The 18,771-nt window shown below is 44.6% G+C and overlaps 3 protein-coding genes across 9 annotated transcripts in view; 2 read left to right on the top strand and 1 right to left on the bottom strand.

The window, feature by feature from the left end:
- Window positions 1-522: 522 nt before the first annotated feature.
- On the bottom strand, window positions 523-8,632 carry arpc2 (actin related protein 2/3 complex, subunit 2). The gene is made up of 10 exons (XM_047031186.1): window positions 8,399-8,632; window positions 7,398-7,432; window positions 7,081-7,193; window positions 5,783-5,828; window positions 4,292-4,478; window positions 3,767-3,860; window positions 3,477-3,603; window positions 3,132-3,232; window positions 2,302-2,402; window positions 523-1,031 (listed from the first exon to the last, which is right to left on the bottom strand). Exons 1-10 carry the CDS (start codon window positions 8,470-8,472, stop codon window positions 1,010-1,012), a joined length of 900 nt encoding a protein of 299 aa, XP_046887142.1. The 5' UTR covers window positions 8,473-8,632; the 3' UTR covers window positions 523-1,009.
- A 4,218-nt stretch (window positions 8,633-12,850) lies between these two features.
- Window positions 12,851-16,778, top strand: LOC124474377 (C-X-C chemokine receptor type 2-like). Of its 2 annotated transcripts, none has more exons than XM_047030425.1 (2): window positions 12,851-12,939; window positions 13,945-16,778. In XM_047030425.1, exon 2 carries the CDS (start codon window positions 13,961-13,963, stop codon window positions 14,897-14,899), a length of 939 nt encoding a protein of 312 aa, XP_046886381.1. In that variant the 5' UTR covers window positions 12,851-12,939; window positions 13,945-13,960; the 3' UTR covers window positions 14,900-16,778. The 2 variants fall into 2 exon arrangements, with proteins under 2 accessions (XP_046886381.1, XP_046886379.1); XM_047030423.1 differs by having other exon boundaries at window positions 13,833-16,778.
- LOC124474376 (tensin-like) overlaps window positions 15,636-18,771 on the top strand; it is an 80,489-nt gene continuing 77,353 nt past the window's right edge. For 5 of the 6 annotated variants that reach the window (XM_047030416.1, XM_047030417.1, XM_047030413.1 and 2 more), the window contains exon 1: window positions 15,636-17,600. In XM_047030416.1, the coding sequence (XP_046886372.1) occupies window positions 17,496-17,600 (105 nt within the window). In that variant the 5' untranslated portion in view covers window positions 15,636-17,495. The remainder of the gene's footprint in view (window positions 17,601-18,771) is intronic. The other variant, XM_047030418.1, reaches the window with a different exon arrangement.

Raw genomic sequence — 18,771 nt, 5'->3', positions numbered from 1 at the left:
GAATCCTCTTTACGGTATGTTGCATAATAGTGGCGTCATGCCAAATTTGGTGATATAAAACTGTGACCAGGTGTCGCTGTGCAGCAAATGTTAAGTTTCCAAACATTTGCTGAAAGTCAAATCCCACTCATCCTGGAGTACTGATCCCACCATGCCCTGAGGTCCCACTCCCTTTGTTACATGTCAACATGGAAGCTTGTTTACGAGGAGTTTGTCAGGCATAAGTCAGAACGTTTTTTCCTTTCCCCGAGTTCCATGGAACTGGCTGACAGGAGAGCTCACCTCACTTCAACAGAACTGAGATAAAGTGTTAAGATCTGATGATAGCTCTGTGGGACATCATTGTTTTGTATTTCTATTCTACTTTAGCTTGTCATAGATGTAATCATGTTCTTAGTACTTATATGTTATGCCAGGTTGTTTTGTGTTGTCTTGTCCCAAGAATTTCAGTGCCCAGTCTGACCTTGTGTTGTTCTGTGCACGTGACAATAAAAAAACTTGAAACTGACAATATGACAGGAATGCTTTTTGTAAGACGGTTTATTGTATCGAATGACAATGGTACAGACAACATGATAGCATTGATAGAGAGATGGGGTGGGAGTGAGGGGGGAATTCTGTAGTCATTGAATGCACGGTCACCATGGGGAAGAGGGGGTGGGGGGGGGGGGGGGGGGGGGGGGGGGGGGGGGGGGAGAGAGAGCAAGGCAAGAGTACCAAATGGAGTAAAAGATATCGTATCAAAAAATTCTTTTTTTTTCTTCTCATATATATATTTATATAGGACTAATAATTATCTAAGTATGCAAAGCAAGGAATGCCCTTTTTATTCTTTTACGCCTCGATTTTCCTAAGAGCCAACTTTATTTTGAAGGAGCCAACTTTATTATTAAAACAAAAAAAGTCTGGGCACTCGCAATCAGGCTAGGGGGGGGGGGGGGGAGGTCCTGTCCAATGTGGCGCGACTGTGCGTGTCCTGGGAGTCCGAGTGCACGTAAGGAGACCAGCCTCAGCGGGTAAACGTTTTGCCCCTGTGAACACACACACACACAATGTTACAATCCACCACTAACAAAGCTCTTACTCAGACACAACACCCTCAGGCATGCAGACAGCATCTCCAGGAGGATTATTAAACACTTACCAACAGGCACATTATGTAAACCATAATACACACGTAATGTATCTTCCAAATGCCTCGGTGCAGAAACCAGCCTGTGGGCTATAACAAACACCCAAACGATCCATCTACACAGCTAGCTGATCCTTCAGTCAGCAAGTATAGGGTTAACTAATCCCTTGCCTCCACCTATACGCACAACCATCGTATGGTTCATGAGAAGTTGCTCCACAACACACATCTACTCGAATAGTATTTAACAGTCGGTGAAACTGTGTTTGTTTTGCTTTAAAAGGTCGGGTCCGGTGCTCCTAGGCATTTGACTGTATTTGCCAACGGTAACCCTGCCCCCCAAACAATCACCTGCAGTATAGTATCTGCATTACACATTAACCGAGTGACAAGGGCTGTTCTGTCAGGGGCGACCACACTGAACCCAGTGTGTGCCAACAGGGGGAGGACAGTGTTTGTGTAGTGGGGATGGGGGCTTGTTAGAATCCTGATCACGGATGTGTTCAAATATTGCCAGCACTGTCAAAGACGACCGCCTAGGCTAGTGAACGGTAGCCACACAAACAGGACTTTCCAATAGGAAGAACATTAAGTGGCTAAGTGTGTGTGTGTGTGTGTGTGTGTGTGATTGTATGTCTGATACCCCCTTGCTCAGGGCCATAACAGTGTGTGTGGCTATGCATTCACAGCATTACAGGAACACACACGCGCCAAACCACAACATATTTGTAATGCTGAGCTGGTATTCAAGTAAGTGTAAAATGAAATGCTGGGCAGAGATAGCGATCACAGAAACTGCAGGTCTCTCTTTCGGTTGGCCAACATCGGAATGATGAGATCCAAGATGAGATTGAGAGTGAACGGATTCAGATAATGGGTCTGTCTGGAGAAATGTGAGAAGAGTAGAGCTAAACCATCCCATACATCCCATACATACATCCCCACCCAGCCTCATTTCTAGGTTCTAGTACGGACACAGGTGGAAGGTGGAGAAGGAAGTGGTGAAGGCAGAGGAGGAGGAGGAGAAAGGAAGGAGAAGCGAGGGGAAAAGAGGCAGGGAGGCCGGAGGAGTGTGGTGGAAGCAGAAGGAGGAGAGGGGAGGAGGAGAGGGGGAGAAGGAGACCCCAGCTGTGAGGAGGAGCAGTGAGGGCTCTAGCAGCCCAACTTACGAGATGGTCTTCATCTCCTTCTTCTCAGCGTCGGGACGGGCCCTGTTCAGCACCTTCAGGAAGTCCGAGGTCTTGGCCCGCATGCGTGTGTGGATGTAGGCCTGCAGAGATGACCCGACACAGGGGTTAGAGAAGCAGACTGACGGAGAGACAGACGTACCGGCAGTCAGACAGACGGGAGACAAACCGACAGCCAATGAAGATACAATCGAACTGACACTGATATTTATGAGCTTTAATTAAGATCTAGATCAGATCTGTCTCCTGTCACACACACTGTGAACGCACAGCCACACACACACACTGTTGTGGCCTAAAGCCAGGGGGTATCACACACACACACACACTTAACAGTATGACAACATCAAAACCACCTTGACGTCTCTTCCATGTTGATTTTACAGTAACAGCGAGTCTTTGATTCCGGTCTGTCCGGTCAGCCAGGAGTGAAGCATCCACACACTCTTTCACAACCTCAGACATCCAAGGAAGCTGTGTAATTATACCCAGAGTTCGATTCTTTGTCCCACCCCAACTGTCCACTGTACCCGTTTCGGTGAATTGCCTTTGGGCTGGTCAGCTAACGTGAGGAAATGGCTCTAGGGCTTGAAGTGTAGCCAAGCAGGAAGCACAAGTTCATACCTGGCAAGGTATGTAGGCCAGTACTGAGGGCTAGTTGTAAACTAAGGGTTTCATGGGAGATACTGACCTCAAAGTACTTTGTAGGGAAAGAAGTAAGTGTAGCAGTTAGGGTAGTAGTTCGGATACTAACTAGTACAGACCTTGGAAGACTGTGGTAGTGCAGGTGTGGTGTGCTCGTTAGTACGAACCTTGGAGCACTTTATGTGGTAGTGCAGGTAGTCCCTGAAGGTGTGGATGAGGTTGATGGTGTTGTCTCTGGCGTTGGCGTTGGTGTGGCGCGGGAACAAAACTGAAACCCAAAACGGCATCAGGTTAGTCACTTCTTCAAGTCACAAAAGAACAACTTGATGTATCCAGGTTATGGCTCAAGACTTTCCACAACACAGGACTACTGGGACATAGCAACTTCCTGGGAGACCAGGACCAACGACCAGTTATCTAGGGGCTGGGCAAACCAGGATCTTATTATGGTTCTCAGATCTGGTCCAAGGACAACACTGGAGACCAGTGTGTTGACTAGTGTTGGCTTATACCGAAGGTGATGTATCCAATGTTGTCTCCCACAGCAGCGTCCGTGTCCTTCAGCTCCAGGGGTGGCTCCCGGTGGCTGAACAGAACCTGGGGGGCCGTGTGACTGGCCCGCCGGCCCTCCTTGAACTCCTACACACACACACACACACACAGCCAATCAGATCCGCAGTGGAGAGGATTGACAGTGCAGAGAGCCAATCGAGCAGTCCAGATGCTGACGTATGTGTAATTGCGTGGATCGGCAAAAAACGTGATTCCCGGCTCTCATGAGAGCTGTTGAGGCGTGGCCTACCTGCATGAAGACCTTCCCGATGATGACGTCATCGTCGTCTTTGAAGACGGTGCTGAACACCACAGTCACCCTGTCCTTCTTGGCTTCCAGGTACCTGAGGAGAGGGGATGCGTTTGGTTTAGTTGACCGAGGACAATATGACCCAAAGAACACTAGGCAAAGTCTAAACTCTGACACAAATCAAACATCTGTCGCAAATGCTTTAAAAACAATCAATCTGCGACTATATACGTCTCTGTGAGGTACTTTAAGTCCCCAGAGGGAGATTTACAGTCAAACTTTGAACTCATTGGTTTCCCTGGGTGACAAGGCCATTCTGCAACAGAACATTCCATCACCTCAGACCAACAAAGGAGGAGTTGTGTTTTCCACTCGGCTGAGGAGAAACCAAAGTTATTTGTACGTTTCTACAAATAACTGATGCCAACCGCACCAAAAGGTTATCTCAAAGGTGGTTTGGCAAAACAGTTCATCACCCCCCTGGAATAGTGTCCCATTTCACCAGGCAGTGCACAGGCCACTTACATGGACTCGTCATCTCTGTAATGGACCACGGCTCTCTTCTCTCCCTCCTTGCCCTCCTCCTGGAACTTGAAGTACTTCTCAAAGACTGAGGCAAAACAGTTCCTCTTCAGCATGCCCGCCTGGTGCACCACCTCCTCCTTATTGGCTGGCACGGAGTCCAGGTCGAACAGCAGGGACACGTTGTAGCCTAGGAGACGGCCAATGACAAACAGGGATGTTCAGCAGTTTCATTTTCCATTCATTTCATTTTCAGTTTACATTTACATTTAGTCATTAGTCATCTTATCCAGAGCGACTTACAGTAAGTATAGGGACATTCTCCCAGAGGCAAGTAAGGTGAAGTGCCTTGCCCTAGGACCCAACGTCATGTGCACCGGCTGGGAATCGAACTGGCAACCTTTACTAGCCCGATGCTCTACCCGCTCAGCCATCTGACTCAAACTTACTTTTTTTGTTCTCATTTTCGGATCCTTTTATCAAGTGGCTGATACGTGGGTAGGGCTCAGTGGCATTGCAGTTTGACTGCACGTTTGCTGGAGGTCTCAGGTTTAAATCCCCCTCTATATACACCACTTTGTCTTTTATCTGCAACTTCTGGATGAGAAGTGCGTGTTCCAAAAAAACTAAGATGCAACATCCAATAAACACTGTCTTCCAACACTCTGCGGGAAGACGTTATCGCTCTGGATAAGAGCGTCTGCTAAATGACTGAATGCTAAATGACTGAATGTTATCGTTTCACCGAAGCAATACCAGCCTAAAGTAACCTTTACCACCTCAACGCAAAGCATGCGTTGGTCGACGAGGGGAGTTCAAGTAGAACGCGCCAAACCACCTTCACTGAACAGCGTAGGGCCCTCACTAAGGTGACTAGCACAGTTGCCAAATTTATTGCAAAAAGCTGTAGACCGATTGATATTGTTGAGGACGAGGGGTTCACCAAAGTTTTGCGAGTGGCAACGGGTGACTCGAGCATCAATGTACCGCAAAATCAAAGACGCACACTAATGACAAAAATTCGGGAACATTTTAATATGTAATTAATCATGATTAATCCACAGAAACCTGTGATTTATTTGATTAACATTTTTTATCACTTCACAGCCCTAAATAAAAGTTTATGCTAAATAAACACACTGTTACTACGTTTTTGTCTGGAGTAAGTGAACTCAGTGTACATCCCATTGTCAGAAAAGCCTTTTACAAGAACCAGCTGGCGTGTTTCCAAACCAAGGGCACTTCACAAGGAGCAACTTGCTTATTCTCTTTGATAAAACCAACTGAACAATTGCAGAAAGGCATGGAATGCGACAACAGCCTAACTGGTATGCAGCTATGAGGGTTGGAGACAAGACGGGACTTCTCTACTGACAGGACAGGCTGCTAGTGTCCTCACTGCCTCAGGCTGCACTGTTCTTGCACAGCCTGTTTTGATGACCAGTCAGTCACCCCCAGTCAACCCGCGCGCACAAGGGGTGGAGGGTCACTCACCCGCCTCAGGGGCAACCAGGTAGTTCTCATAGATCCTCTTCAGTAGCTGCAGAGAGAGAGAGAGAGAAAGGTGAGCAGGGTAGTGCCTGTTAGGAACACCGATAGCATTCATGAATTACAAAAAACACAATGGCTAAATGACTATAGGGGCCACAGTGGTTGCGGAGGTGGGCGGATGTGTGAGTGAGTGATTGTAGGGAAGGATAAGTATCTTCACATCAAATGGCCACCTGTCAGCGTGGAATTGTCTGAAATAAGATGGCCCTATATGCAAATTCAGGTGAGGAATGCGAGGACTGTGGGTATTCAGAGCTGACAACAAGGGGCTTTCTCCCTGGAGCGATGTAGGCATGAGGGTACACAGCAAACTGGAACATGTTAGAACATTGTGCAGTTGTTTTTAAAACATTGTTCAAAGCAAGGAATATGGTATGCGTTTGTATTTACATTGCACCAAGAAGTGATTGGGGCGATGCAGACTTTTGGTGTCTGAAAATGTATTTTTACATGGAACTGGAACATGCTGGAACATGGCTCACTTCACATCAAAATGCATACTGTATGCACTACTTTGAAAAGTATTTTTAAAATAACTGCACGGCAAAAATCACTTCTATAACCCTGAACATTTGATCTCAGCCGCACGGTTCTCAATGTACTCAAGGGGGGAAAGCAACAAAGTTCAAAGACGTATATCCCTTTTATGCCATCTACTAAAGCCCATAGAAAACATGAGGGGAGAGGTTCAAAGCTGAGCAGCTGGAAGGTAGCCACAAAGCTTGTTAAAGCAGCACCAGCTTGCGCAGCACTTCCTCTCCCACAATGACTCACTTCCTGTTTCTATAAGAGACCTCTGAAGCTGCTTTCTTCCTTACATGGTGAGAACACTCACGGTTGTGATTAGCCTGCGTGAAAAACTCAGGCCTGAACAGACATTCAGCATCGTTGTCTCTTCTTAACCTCCGCTCGCAACTTCCCCAAAGCAGCTCACAACGGTACATTTGAAAGGAATTCAAGCTCTGAAAAAGTTGTGTTTGCTACTTGCTCTCTCAGTATGAGCCTGGGGTGTGATGGTAAGAGATAACCGGGCCTCAAATGAGAAGAAGGAAGTGAAGGATTATGACATGTTTCTAGTGTAAAGGCGCTGACTGGCCTTCACGCCATCTCTGCTATACATTCTAGATTCTATATTGTCAATATAGAACATACGTATAATACACAGCCACAACACATCCGTACTTGAAGACTGTAACTTCAGTGTTTCTATCTCGGTGTTAGCCTGTGTGTGTGTGTTTTACCTCATCAGCTCCATGCTCCTGTAGCTCCTTGTAGAATTTGAGGGAGATGCTGACCATCACCTTGGTCTTGTCCCCGTTGGGGTTGGAGATATGGTACAGGACACCATCAAAGTCTAACCCAGAGAGACACACATCATTAAAGACCAATCCAGCACTTCCATATGCTCCCTCCACCCCTTCCAGTAAAATGTGCACTTTGGGGGCAAACAACTCAATCTTAAATAAGACATTTTATTCAAAGACAAAATGATACAAATACATTTGTACGTGTATGTGTGCATGGAGCGGTCATAACGAGGATGGTCACAACGGCTCACCTGCAAACGTCACCTCTACCGCCTCAGGTTTGGTCCTGCAAACAGTGAGGAGTATTTCTCTGTGAGATACACACCTTTGAAACTGTTCACATACAGCAGAATTGTGACATGAGATTATATATGGGTTTCTATTCAATTTTTTCGGGTTTTGCGATTACACTAAACCCAGACCTTCAAATTCACAAATGAATAACAATGGCTGGAACACAAAACATAATTCACACAGTCAATTGCAGACTGCCTGACCAGTTGATTAAGGGAGTGACACGGCAAACGGACAGTGGGAGCTTGCAACTCTGCACTGACTTGACCCAGCTTGACAAATGGAATGCGGAAGTTGCAGGAAAGGGCGATGGCTAGCAACCTACCTGGCTAGTAGTAATGGAAGATTTACATGTGTAAGTAGTTTACAACTGACCTACAACGCCTTGTGACAATTTCACAACATAATACATTTCTGACAGGGCTGCCAGATAACTTGGACAGCAGTTTGCTGAATCACATTTCAGTCAATAACGCAGTAGCAGCTTTAGCAGATATAAGCTAGCTAACTAGCTAGCTGCACGGAACAGAACACATACAGTTCACTCATTTCTTCCTAATCACGTGTACCGTCAAATATGCCGACATATGCATGTTGTAATATCTGTAGGTAGTGAAATTGTCTAGCAGTCTTCAAAACAGATTAGCCTCAACAGTACCGATTGTCTACCCCGCCCAGCTAACCAGACACACCCCACCTTCGGTTAGCGGCTAACTTATCTAGTAGCTAGCTAGATAGATGGCTAATATAGCAAGCGAATGTGTCAGTCAGTTGGAACCATTTTCGTAGTGCACCATGTGTGCATCGATGTATCGATAGGTATATCTATATCGTAGGATCAAATAGATGCACCCCACTTTCGTGTATCATCAAGATGATACTGGCCCGGTATAATATAATGCTCAACAGCTAGATAATATATATATAGCTAAGCTAGTCAGGGACAATGATTTCTCACCCATTGGATGCGCCGTCAAATTTCAAAGACAGCGTCTCTTCTATAATCCGGTTATTGATTTCTAACAGAATCATTGCAGCGGACGCTGATATGAAGTGTGGAACACGGTTCGGTCAAATAATATTGTATGTGATCGGGCGTCTTTGTGTCAAATGCTGCAGATTTTTCTTTCCTGACAGACCGCTTCCGCCGAGGCTTGCGTCTGTCTCTCTTCCGCTTATTTCAATCTGGACCCCAAAGGTTGCTAACAGAATTGCCTGAAATGAATTTTACGTTCTCTAGCCCCAAGGCCAAGTGAAAACAGGTTGACACAACAGTTGATCATGATTTTCAACGACAGTGCATTAGAATACCCTAATTGCCACACCATCAGCATTGAGGCTAAAGGTAAATTGAGGTAAAATATTATGTTTCCGTTCAAACGATAGGCCACAATAAAATGATCATTCCGGTTCCTAATTGATATAACAGCCCACAAAAAGTTCCTCTTTTTCTTTAATTGCTATGTTACACTATGTTTGTGTATCTCACAATTAAAAAGCTTAAATTAGTGCACAGCGACAGACACACATGCTCATCTTTGCACTCAAATTCAGCAGACCTTCTCTGTACAGTCAATTGTTATCTTGGCCTTACAGTTTCATAAACGATCATACAAAAAAATCTATAAATCCCAATAAATTATGGTCGGTTCTGGTATACCAGGTTTGGTAGGAATGCTATGGTCAAATTGACAGAAACCTTGTTTGGCAGCATTCTACGAGATAGTTGCTGCCACCAAACTGATGGGGGTGGGGGGTCTAGGCTTATATCACCAATTCCACCCCAACAAATCAGGCCTGAATACATCTTTAGAATCAACTCACAGTAGAGGCACAATTCTACAGCCTAACGTCTTTGTATTTTTTGTAGCCAAAGAATGCATATACAATAAATCTTCATTCAGGTTTGGTTTATAGATAATAGGGTGAAAACCAGAGAATAGGATATTTCTGACTTTGCAGTACTGTTATAGTGAGTGTAAAACATAGAATAGTGGATGCAATCCTCCCCTTCCCCCATATCTGTGTTGAAAGGAAAACAGGTAGAATCCCAACTCATGCAGTGACAGGCCTAGTGAGTCTACGTACTCACTGGAGATTGGGCTGTCATGGGTTAGGGTTAGGGTTGACAGAAAAAGAGCAGGGAAAACAGCTGACATTGTTTTTTATCTCTCATCACACTTATTCAGTTGCATTGCCCACGTGAATCTTTTAAATTTTATGCCAATAAAGCCCTTTCAGTGGAACTGAATTGAACTTAATGAACTTTAGTCATCTTTTCTGCTGTACCCTTAAGAAGATGTAATGATTAGAGGAGATGTGATACTTATTTGGCTGCAGTTATAAGAATACTGTTCAATTGTGTCACTGAAAAAGAATACACACGCACACCTGTCTGGTACCCTGTTAGCCAGATTCATCACCAAGGACTGCATCTTAGAAGGAATACAAACGCAGTTCAAAGTTTTCTCAGTGAATTTCTCAGTAAATTGGCAGTGAATAAACCACACCCATGCTCACACACGCACGCACGCACGCACACAAACACACACACAAACACACACACACACAGGGCCGGCGTTTGCTATAGGCGAACTAGGCAGCCGCCTAGTGCGCCATGAAGAGGGGGGTGCCAAATACCGAAGTGTGTCCATTAATTAACTGTCCCGCACCGCGCGGGGAGGGGGGGGGGGTGCTGTTGGAACATCTTGCCTAGGGCGGCGAAGGTACTCGCGCCGGCCCTGCACACACACACACACACACACACACTTTTCAAACGCTAGTTCAGTATGCACCCACAAGAGCCAATCTGTGTGTGTTCCATCATAAAAAGGGGAGTTGAGGCCATTATGAATCAAAGCAAAGAGGTGGAGGGCCGACCAGACAGGGACATGGCTTTTCATCTTCAAAAAGAGAAACTTGTGAAATGCTTTTGAAAAGTCATGAAGAAAGCACTCAGTCATTTCAAAAAGAACACTTCCCACGATAAATACCTACCACAACAACAGTCCGTCAATCACAATCTGTCTGCTGTAGGTAGGTTTGTCATAATCATTACATTTAGCAGACACTCTTATCCAGAGCGACTTACAGTACAGGGACATTCACCCCATGGCAAGTAGGGTGAAGTGCTTTGGCCAAGGACACAACGTAATTTGGCACAGCTGGGAATCAAACCAGCAACCTTCTGAGTAATAGCCCAATTCCCTAACCGCTCAGCCATCTGACTCCCACCTGGGTAATCAACCCTGTGTGGTTGTGTCTTAGTCCTATTATTTAAATTGTATTTTCAAGGATGTAACTGGTTGAAATGTCCCTTTTTGTCTTTGACAATACCTTTATCTTCCCTAATTACAAAAAAGCTGCAAAATAGCCGATATTCTGTTGAGGTTGGTTAACAGGTCGAGATTTTGGCGAAACGTTTAAGATTCTATAGACCATTCAGACATGTAATACCACTAATGTGTTCACACCACTCACTGTATGTGATTTGTCATGGCAATGTTCAACAAATAGGTAAGAAAAATAGAGCACACGTGTCCACATACAATTGGCCATTTAGTGTAGACTCATTTGATTGACTTGGCCACCCATACATTCATCCAAACTGATCCATCCATCCAAAATCATCTATCAAACTAAATTCATCCTTGGATGGACCCATGTGGTAGGCATTTATTTGTTGACATATACTCCTCTTTCTGTTTCTCTGGTGAAAGTAGCAAAGCTACGGGAGACATGGAAACATTTAATCTTGAGACTACGTGTTTGACATTCTAAGGATAGGATAGAAACTGAAATGAGGAATTTACTAGTGTAATTTTGGTCCTTCTGTGGAACTGATGCGCTACCCGATACTGTCACGCGATAGTCACAGGTCACAACATGAAATACTTTGTTGACCTAGCAGGTTGGTGGTTGAATCAGAAGCGTACCGTACTTCCTGTACACACACACACACACTTTCAAGCACTTTGCTGACAAACAAAAACATTGACACTGTATCCAGCATTTAAAAAACGTAGGTTTTTAGTTAAAATATATATTTTCAAAAAGTGTTTATTGATATGAGACATCTCAGGCCATATGCTAAGATAATTATAGTATTCTTGAAGATGACGTCAGTCTTCATTCTAAAGATCTTAAGCTATAATTCAATCTAAATTGATGTTCAGTGGTTAGGAATGGAACCCTTCAAGTTCTTTAGGCTGTAGGGTGTCAAGGATTCTGAGGATTTCCATCCCTCCACAGTGTTTATTTCAGTCAGCATGCCTGTATGATGAGGCAGGGTCTGCAACATGACTGCAGTCATGTTGGCGCTGCTTATTTCCACAGTCTACTTTGAAAGATGTGATTGATGTTTGAGATTCATGAGATATGGGTTTGAGAGGACTGCCGTCCTAAAACTGAAATCTTTTGGCAACAGGTTGTTATAACACGGGGAGGGAGGTCAAGAATGGAGGGGGGTAGGGGTGGGGGGATGCAGGAAGGGGAGGTGAGCAATCTGAGTGGGGGGAGGAGGAGTAGATGTGAAGAGGAGAACAGGAGTGGGTGGAGAGGTGCTTTTGTGAAAAGGTAGAATGTTGTGTTTATCTTTTCTGTTTTGGTAGTTGTTAGTATGTCACTGGTGCTTTCTCAATATATATATTTTTTTAAGTTTCAAGTTCCCAGAAATCTTTTCCTTGGGAACCTAAAACACATAATAAATTCCAACAATGTGAGTTGTTTTCTTTGTTATAGAAACAGCTGCATGAATACGATACACCATGTGGAAAACATATGGTTTCACGTTCCCAAACATGTTTTGCCAAATTGCGATTTTGTAAGATATCCATTTCTGCTTGTGCATTACCCCATGTCCTACCTTGCACAAACAGCGAGTTGTCAACATCAATTATCATCAATGACCAGGATGAGGTGAGTATGTGTCACACAGAGACTCCTTGACCTTCCTGAGCAAAAAATTCAGATACATTTCGCAGTGATCTGGGATGTTAAGAATTTCTGAATGGACATAACATTGTGTGGGAACATTATGAGAACTTAAATCACCCTAAACTCAAGACTCAATGAAATACACTTGAAAACAGGTGAAACTGACCTCTGTCTACAAACACTACATCAGGGTATTGTAACTTGTATCTCTTCCTGAATGTTGCAACTTCATATAATAAAATTAGGTTTAACTGATTACCGATTACACAAAGTAAGTAAATGTTTTGTACCACAATGTGTCTACTGTTGGATAAAACCAAACACACACGAGAAAGTCATGTCGACCACTTAGCAAACATAGAAATGAACCCCATTGAGACATCCTGATTTTGAAAGATATTACGGTTGACAGAACAGGATAGAACACACTGGGATGACGCAGGGTACAGGCAACAGGAAATGTCAACATATTTGACAGAGAACAGGTTTGGACACTTATAAATTAAACCATAGCCTATGAGACATGACACTGCATCTTCTCTGGGCTAGGGTATAAAATGGCAGGTGAGTGTCAATCATATAACATTCTATGAATCTGTGTCACATAGCTTTGTTGACTATAGCAGCTTGAGGGGTTTGCGTTTCTTTCTTCCTTACTTTTCGACACATTTGAAGTATTGCAACAACATTTTGTTTTTCGGAACGACCCACAAAACACTAGAAAGTATGTTTACACACTGCTTTCCATAGTTTCAAGACACAACATTCGTGTTTAGTGTTATGTGTTTAACATTGAACAGTGTGAAAAGGGAAGATGCGTGTATTCAAGTGCAGATAGTTTAATCCTAGACATCTGACACGTGAACAATATGTGTGGTGGTGATGTGAACAAAATAAATCAATGTTTAGTGACTGGAACTCATTCGTAATATAATGAATGGATGAGTAAGTGGATGGATGGATACATTTAAACAGATGGATGGATGAAGAGATTGTTTTGGGTGCATACATGGATGAATTTAGGTGGACATCATGGAGGATTTTGGTGGGATGCCACTCAGTATACGGACACCTGCTTGTTTGAACCTCTCTTTCTAAAATCATGGACCTCTGCTCATTAGGCAAGTTTTCCACACAAAACTTGACAAACCATTTCTTTCAAAAGCATGAAAAATTGTTATTTGTTGATCCAAAAAGAAATGGTTTGTTGAGTTTGGTGTGAAAACACTTGACAGGTTTGGGGGGGGGGGGGGGGGGGGGGGGTTAAACTGAGTTTACTTTAACTCAGTTAAAGTAAACAACGTTATTTTATGAAATCTAATCAAGTGAAATATTCTTACTGCACTGGCAGCTATATTGTATATTTTAATCCTTGACAATATTACACTTATATTTAATATTTATGCATACAATCCGAACATGTAAAAACTATTCTTCTTCTACTTTTCTCTGACTAGACTCCTTTGACGTCATCTTTGATGACTACTATGAACCATCCAATGACACTAACCTATCTACTTATGTGATCAACCCCAATACTCAATCCTGCAACGATCATCCCCTGTACAGCACAGTTGCCGTTGCCATGTCGATCATCCTAGTCGGCATCTTCCTATTGGCTATCCCAGGAAACCTGCTGGTGGGGTTTGTGATTGGTTCCAGAAAACGGACCCTGATACCGTCGGATGTCTACCTGTTCCACCTGACTGTGGCAGACGGATTGATTGCATTGACACTGCCCTTCTGGGCCCACAACATCACGTGGGGCTGGGTTTTTGGGGACTTTCTTTGCAAGCTGCTGAGCCTGGCCACAGAGGTGAACTTCTATACCAGCATTCTGTTCCTTGTCTGCATCAGTGTGGAACGCTACTTTGCCATTGTCCATGCCGCTGACACTCGTAATGGAGGCTGGTGGGCCTGCAGTTGGGCTGTGTGCTGTGCGATCTGGATGCTTGGGGGTGTTTTTGCCCTGCCGGCGCTCTTCAATGATGCCTTCAAGCCCAATCAGTCAGAGAGAGTGGTGTGCGCCGAGCAATTTGACGTGGGCAACGCCTTCCACTGGCGCTTCGCCACGCATGGACTGCGTCACGTCCTGGGTTTCCTGCTCCCATTGGCCATCATGCTGGCGTGCTACGGAGTGACTCTCGCCCGGCTTGTCCACACCCGCGGTTTCAAGAAGCATCGTGCCATGCGGGTCATCGTCGCCGTGGTGATCGCTTTCCTGCTGTGCTGGATGCCGTACAACCTGGCCATGATAGCGGACCTGTTGCTGAGGGCCAAAGTGGTGGCTTTTGACTGCTCGGTGAGGACCTCACTGGATTTGACGATTGGGGTGACCCACAGCCTGGCCCTGACACACTGCTGCATAAACCCATTCCTGTACGCCTTTGTGGGGGAGAAGTTCAGGAGCAACCTGGGCGCCCTGGTCAAGCGGAAACGGAGGTCAGACAGGATGTCCTCAGGTTCGGTCAGATTCAGCAGGTCCACATCCCAGACGTCGGAGGGCATGGGGCAGTTCATGTGACTGACTGGTTTGCTGACTGGTTGACTGACTAGCTGGAGGACTCACTGAGCAGTTGAATCAGTGGTTGACTGACTGATTAGCTGACTGACTGGCTGGCTTGCTACCTGAATCTAGCAAAGATTCAGTCTTGTTGCTGATCGAAAAGGCTTCGATTTGTTTGTCATTTGAAATGGAAACGTACCAGTGGAGAAGTCTACGGATCTGCTGTCCACAGACCTGCAACTCTCCTTGAAGGTACAGGGGGATTCTCAATGGTTTCATGTTCCCTAAATAAAATGTACATCCCTTTACATACCATAGTTGTAAAAAGGCTGTGTGACATCACATGTTTTGAGCAACTGATGTGTAATAATCTGTGTCAATTTCCTGCAAGAGCCTTCTGGTCTTTCATGTTATTCACCACCTGATGTGGAAACTTACTGTGCATGCATCATGGGACATTTCACACACGGACACTTATCTTGGCTTAACAGCTCCAACAGTGCCCTCTAGTGCTGAAAAAAACTAGTTTAGCAATAGCTGTAGGTTTTGCTGATGGGTGAGGAGGAGGACCACAAATGCTCTCTCTCTCTCTCTCTCTCTCTCTCTCTCTCTCTCTCTCTCTCTCTCTCTCTCTCTCTCTCTCTCTCTCTCTCTCTCTCTCTCTCTCTCTCTCTCTCTCTCTCTCTCTATCGTATGCTTTTTTCTCCCACAATGCTGTCTCTCTCACTCACTCACTCACTCACTCACTCACTCACACACACACACACACACACACACACACACTTGACACACATACACTCACCCACATCACTCATCCTCCCCAAAAATCGCTAATCGACTCCCATAACGTTCATTCACCACCAACATTAAGCTGTAATAGGGGAGGAGAAGGCTGTAGTTCTGTGTGAGTGGAGTCTTACCTCCCCCTCCCACCAAACTACTCTTTTTAACAACCTCATTATGGAGCTGATACTCACCATTGAGAGGGACAGATGGTCTTTATAGGTCCCCATTCGAAACCATAGTAGGTCTTTTGAGAGCAGGGCATTTTGATTAGGTGTTGCCTTTGGTATGTGTGTGTCTGTGTGTGTGTGTGTGTTTGCGTGTAAATGCAGGTATCCACAGTGTGTTCATTCAGTCTCACAGATGTGTGGAGTAAAGCTGTTTTGACTCAAGAAAGAGAGATATTGTACTCTCAAAAGAAAAAGGGGACTATATTCATAAACATCTGTTAGCCTATTCATATGAGAACCGAAAAGGTTTTCTTGCATAGACCATTACTAGGTCCAAAGGCGTTTCAGAACAGAAAACCATTTGTTGTTCCGAACAGAATCCCAATAACATTCAAGATTTACATGTGAACCCTATATTGATGACATATAAGCTAGTCGAACAAGCTACATTCTCAGTACTTTCACAAAAATATCAAGGAATTGTAGAGTAAGTTGTGAGTTCAGAATTTCTGGTGTCCTACCAGAAAGGAAGTATTTTTAAGGACTTCCTTATCAGCTCAGAACCAATCAACACAAGGACAGGTCCAGCAACAAAACACACTGACATGGAAATTACAGCGCTTCCAAGGCTGTACACACACACACAAAAACACCTACAATTAATTTTGTTGTTGTTAATTTTTTTATTTTGGGTCAAATTGGAATGTTTATGGCATAGCCTTAGAGAACAACATGTCTTCACGTCAAACAAGTGTATGTAGACCTAAATACACAACCTGGCCCAGCTGGCTCCTGAATGTGTAGTAAGCCTACTGTTACGTAAACACACACAATTCAGCAGCTCAAGTTTACAATTTCAGTTTATTGCAGCCGATAGTTTATACTCAGTTTATGCGGGGGTCTATTAAAAATCTGAGATGTGATATTATTATCACAATACAATGGCTGTGACTTCTAAAAGTTTCTATGGATATTTAGTTTCACAATATACTATGCCACAAAGGGGTATTGTGTGTAGACTGTATGTAGCTATAGCAGGCTTTGTGTGTTGTAACTAATACTGTTTAATGATAATAGATACAAAATCGATACAATTTCGTTTTAGCCTACTGTTTCATCATGTGAAGTATTCTTGTAAACGTGATGATATCTTGTCAAAACTACACAGTTGTGTAGTTATAATCAATACTTGGAAGGTTCAGGGAGAATAATTAAACTGTACCTGAGTGCACAATAAAGTTGTTTTAGTTTCGACTATATAAGGTCAACGTTTCATTTACCAACAAAAAAAAGAGAGCTTAATGAGCGCAACACAAATAATGATGTCGTATAGTAATAACTACCATGGCAAACAGGACCAACGTTTCCCAAATATTACTGAACGCTGGCTGTAGGAAAGGGTATGGGTGGATAGGTTTACTGCGCCGCTTATGTGTGGGTGGGCTGGAACATCTGTCAACTTTTTTTGACAAACCTGAACAAGTGTGCGGTTTCGCGCATCGACCACCTGGATGATTATAACCCTGTTCTGGGGTCTTTTGAACAGTGCAACCTCAACCTATGCAAGTGTGAAATTGTCCAACGACCAGACACAACACACATACTTTTGATCATATATTTAAATCGTTTTGAATGGATATTCGCGGGCAAACTTAATCCATATGGGATGTACAGTAAGTTTCATCTGTTGCGAGGACGAGTTGTTGTTGCATATGCCCCCGAGTCGCCATGAGGAGAAGAAAGAAGAATCGAGAATTCTAACCAAGGTAAGGACTGACAGCGTAATATTTATATTCACTGTTGTAAAGAGTATGTGTTTCTTTCTTTAAAGAAAAAAATGTCGGTTAACTTGTTTTCGAACTGGTCAAAGAGCAGTTTTATATTGCGCTTTGACATTTGTTTGTTTACCTGTCGCTCATGCCCCTACCTACGTCACCACGTAGACTAAACAACTTCAGCCACAAGCCACTTTTCTACAGAGCCGCTTTCTTCTCGAGGGATAGCTCTCTCTCTCTCTCTCTCTCTCTCTCTCTCTCTCTCTCTCTCTCTCTCTCTCTCTCCCTCTCTCTCTCTCTCTCTCTCTCTCTCTCTCTCTCTCTCTCTCTCTCTCTCTCTCTCTTTTAAGTATATGTGTGTGAATATTCCCTCAGAAAAGCTTTCTCCGTATACCTTAATTGGTTCAGATTTTACAAAGATGAGCGTGAGGTGACAAGGAAAGGACACCATCAAGTATTGGGAAGTATGATGGTATTAATAGGTCTCACCAAGTCTCCTATGGACAATCTGAGCTCCCAGATCAAAGAACGCTCTTGCACCCTTCAACCACACTCTGCCTCACAGGTGGGGCCTTTGGAGGTGCTGTCTGTGTATGTATATGTTGGTCTTCATAAAAATAAAAAAAACTCCTTCACAACTGGACTTCAGGTGTTTCCATCTGTGCGTGGTGTTGAGATTCCATCACCTTTGTTCCCAAGTGAGACTGAAAAAGAGTGAAAAGAGATAGAGATACAGACACACACTGGGGCCCTGCCCACCCTCCAGCCCCAGCCCCAGCCCCAGCCCCAGCCCCCAGCCCCAGCCCCAGCCCCAGCCCCAGCCCCAGCCCCAGCCCCAGCCCCAGCCGCAGCCCCAACCCACCCCCCTGCCCAAGCCCCACTTCCACTTCCAGCCCCAGCCCTAGCCCCTGCCCCACCTTTAGCCCCAGCCCCAGCCCTACCTCCAGCCCCACCTCCAGCCCCAGCCCAAACCCACTTCCAGCCCCAGCCCCAGGGCCCCATCCCGCAGCCCCAGCTCCAGATCCAGCCCTGCTCCTGCCTCTGCCCCAGCTCCATTCCCAACCCCAGCAACCCATGGACTGATGGGACACTTGGATGTAATTGATGATGATGGCAAATAACCCAACTGTAGATGGATGATAATGAGGCATGAAGATAGGTG

The sequence above is a fragment of the Hypomesus transpacificus genome, chromosome 12 (assembly GCF_021917145.1).
Source record: "Hypomesus transpacificus isolate Combined female chromosome 12, fHypTra1, whole genome shotgun sequence".
Classification (NCBI taxonomy): Eukaryota; Metazoa; Chordata; class Actinopteri; order Osmeriformes; family Osmeridae; genus Hypomesus; species Hypomesus transpacificus.
This window is presented reverse-complemented; position numbering and strand designations above follow the sequence as displayed.

Bases quoted from the DNA above. Each gene is read 5' to 3' on its own strand.
- arpc2 (XM_047031186.1), bottom strand. From the start codon at position 8,472: ATGATTCTGTTAGAAATCAATAACCGGATTATAGAAGAGACGCTGTCT. The intron at 5,829-7,080 runs GTAAAACACACA...CTCTCTCTGCAG, and splicing joins AGGAGCATGGAGCTGATGAG to CTACTGAAGAGGATCTATGA. The intron at 1,032-2,301 runs GTAAGTTGGGCT...GTGTGTTCACAG, and splicing joins AAGGAGATGAAGACCATCTC to GGGCAAAACGTTTACCCGCT.